Source organism: Pediculus humanus, genomic scaffold (assembly GCF_000006295.1).
Source record: "Pediculus humanus corporis 1103172107391 genomic scaffold, whole genome shotgun sequence".
In the NCBI taxonomy this organism is placed as follows: domain Eukaryota; kingdom Metazoa; phylum Arthropoda; class Insecta; order Psocodea; family Pediculidae; genus Pediculus; species Pediculus humanus.
In genome coordinates, this window is record NW_002987017.1 from 217,091 (window position 1) to 218,196 (window position 1,106).

At 29.5% G+C, this 1,106-nt stretch overlaps 1 protein-coding gene across 1 annotated transcript; it reads left to right on the forward strand.

Moving 5' to 3' along the window:
* Window positions 1-9: 9 nt before the first annotated feature.
* Phum_PHUM042560 (uncharacterized protein) lies at window positions 10-655 on the forward strand (the record flags this gene model as incomplete). Its single annotated transcript, XM_002423156.1, has 3 exons — window positions 10-78; window positions 133-362; window positions 496-655. The coding sequence occupies 3 exons, from the start codon at window positions 10-12 to the stop codon at window positions 653-655; spliced, it is 459 nt and encodes a 152-aa protein (XP_002423201.1).
* Between the last annotated feature and the right edge of the window lie 451 nt (window positions 656-1,106).

Sequence of the window (1,106 nt, forward strand, 5' to 3'; positions counted from 1 at the left end):
GTACGGTTAATGAAATTTTTATTTTTTTTTTTGTATAAAAACTCATGGGATAAAATTATTATTATTATTATCATTGTGGTATATTTTTTCTTCTGTTACTGAGTCGGATATTTTTTATTATTATCGTTTCAGGATCGAGGTATACTTTCGGTACCTCTCAATCCTAAAAACACAGAAGCCGGTTATATCTTGAGCCTTGGAGTGAGTGCACCGCATAGGAGGAACGGTATAGCAAGTTTATTACTTGATAATTTAATTGCTCATTTAACGACGGTCGAGCACAAATTTTGTCGGGCCATTTTTTTACACGTTTTAACGACAAACACGCCTGCCATACGTTTTTACGAAAGTCGAAACTTTAAGTGAGTACAAATAATTAACCCCCCTTTTCCCTCCCCTTACCCCCTTACCGCCTTCTCCCCGTAGGGGTTCCTCGAATCACGTGTCGGGAAATACTTATTATATATATATATATATTTTTTTTTTTTGTTTCAGATTGCAATCATTCTTGCCGTATTATTATTTAATTAAAGGAAGATGCAAAGATGGTTTTACGTACGTATTATATATAAATGGGGGTCATCCTCCGTGGGGTCCATGCGAATATTTAGTTCACTATTGTAAAGCATTGTGTAATAGTCAGCCATTTTCGTAAGTAAATTTTTTAATTTTTTAATTTTTTTTTTTTTTTTGTTGTCTTCCGGTTGTTGATTTGCGAAAATTATTATCGAACAATATATATATATATATATATATCCTAACGAATTTAAATTCGAAATAATGATAATAATTCTATACGATTCGATACGATAAAAAAAAAAAAACTCTTTAAAAAAAAAATCTATTTGAAGAGATTCAGGTTTAGGTTTTGCTGTTGTTTTTCTTTTAATTTATAAATTTAGTTTTTGAGAATGAATTAAAGAAAATCAAAGATGGGACCGTAATAATTATAATTTTTTTTTTTGTGAGAGAATATAAATAAATGAAATTTTATAAAAAGGTATTTTTGTGCGCGACACCCACCCACACACACCCACACATTATATATTATATTTTTTTTAGATCTCGAAAATTAATTAACTTAGATAAAAATGAGGATTTAGAAT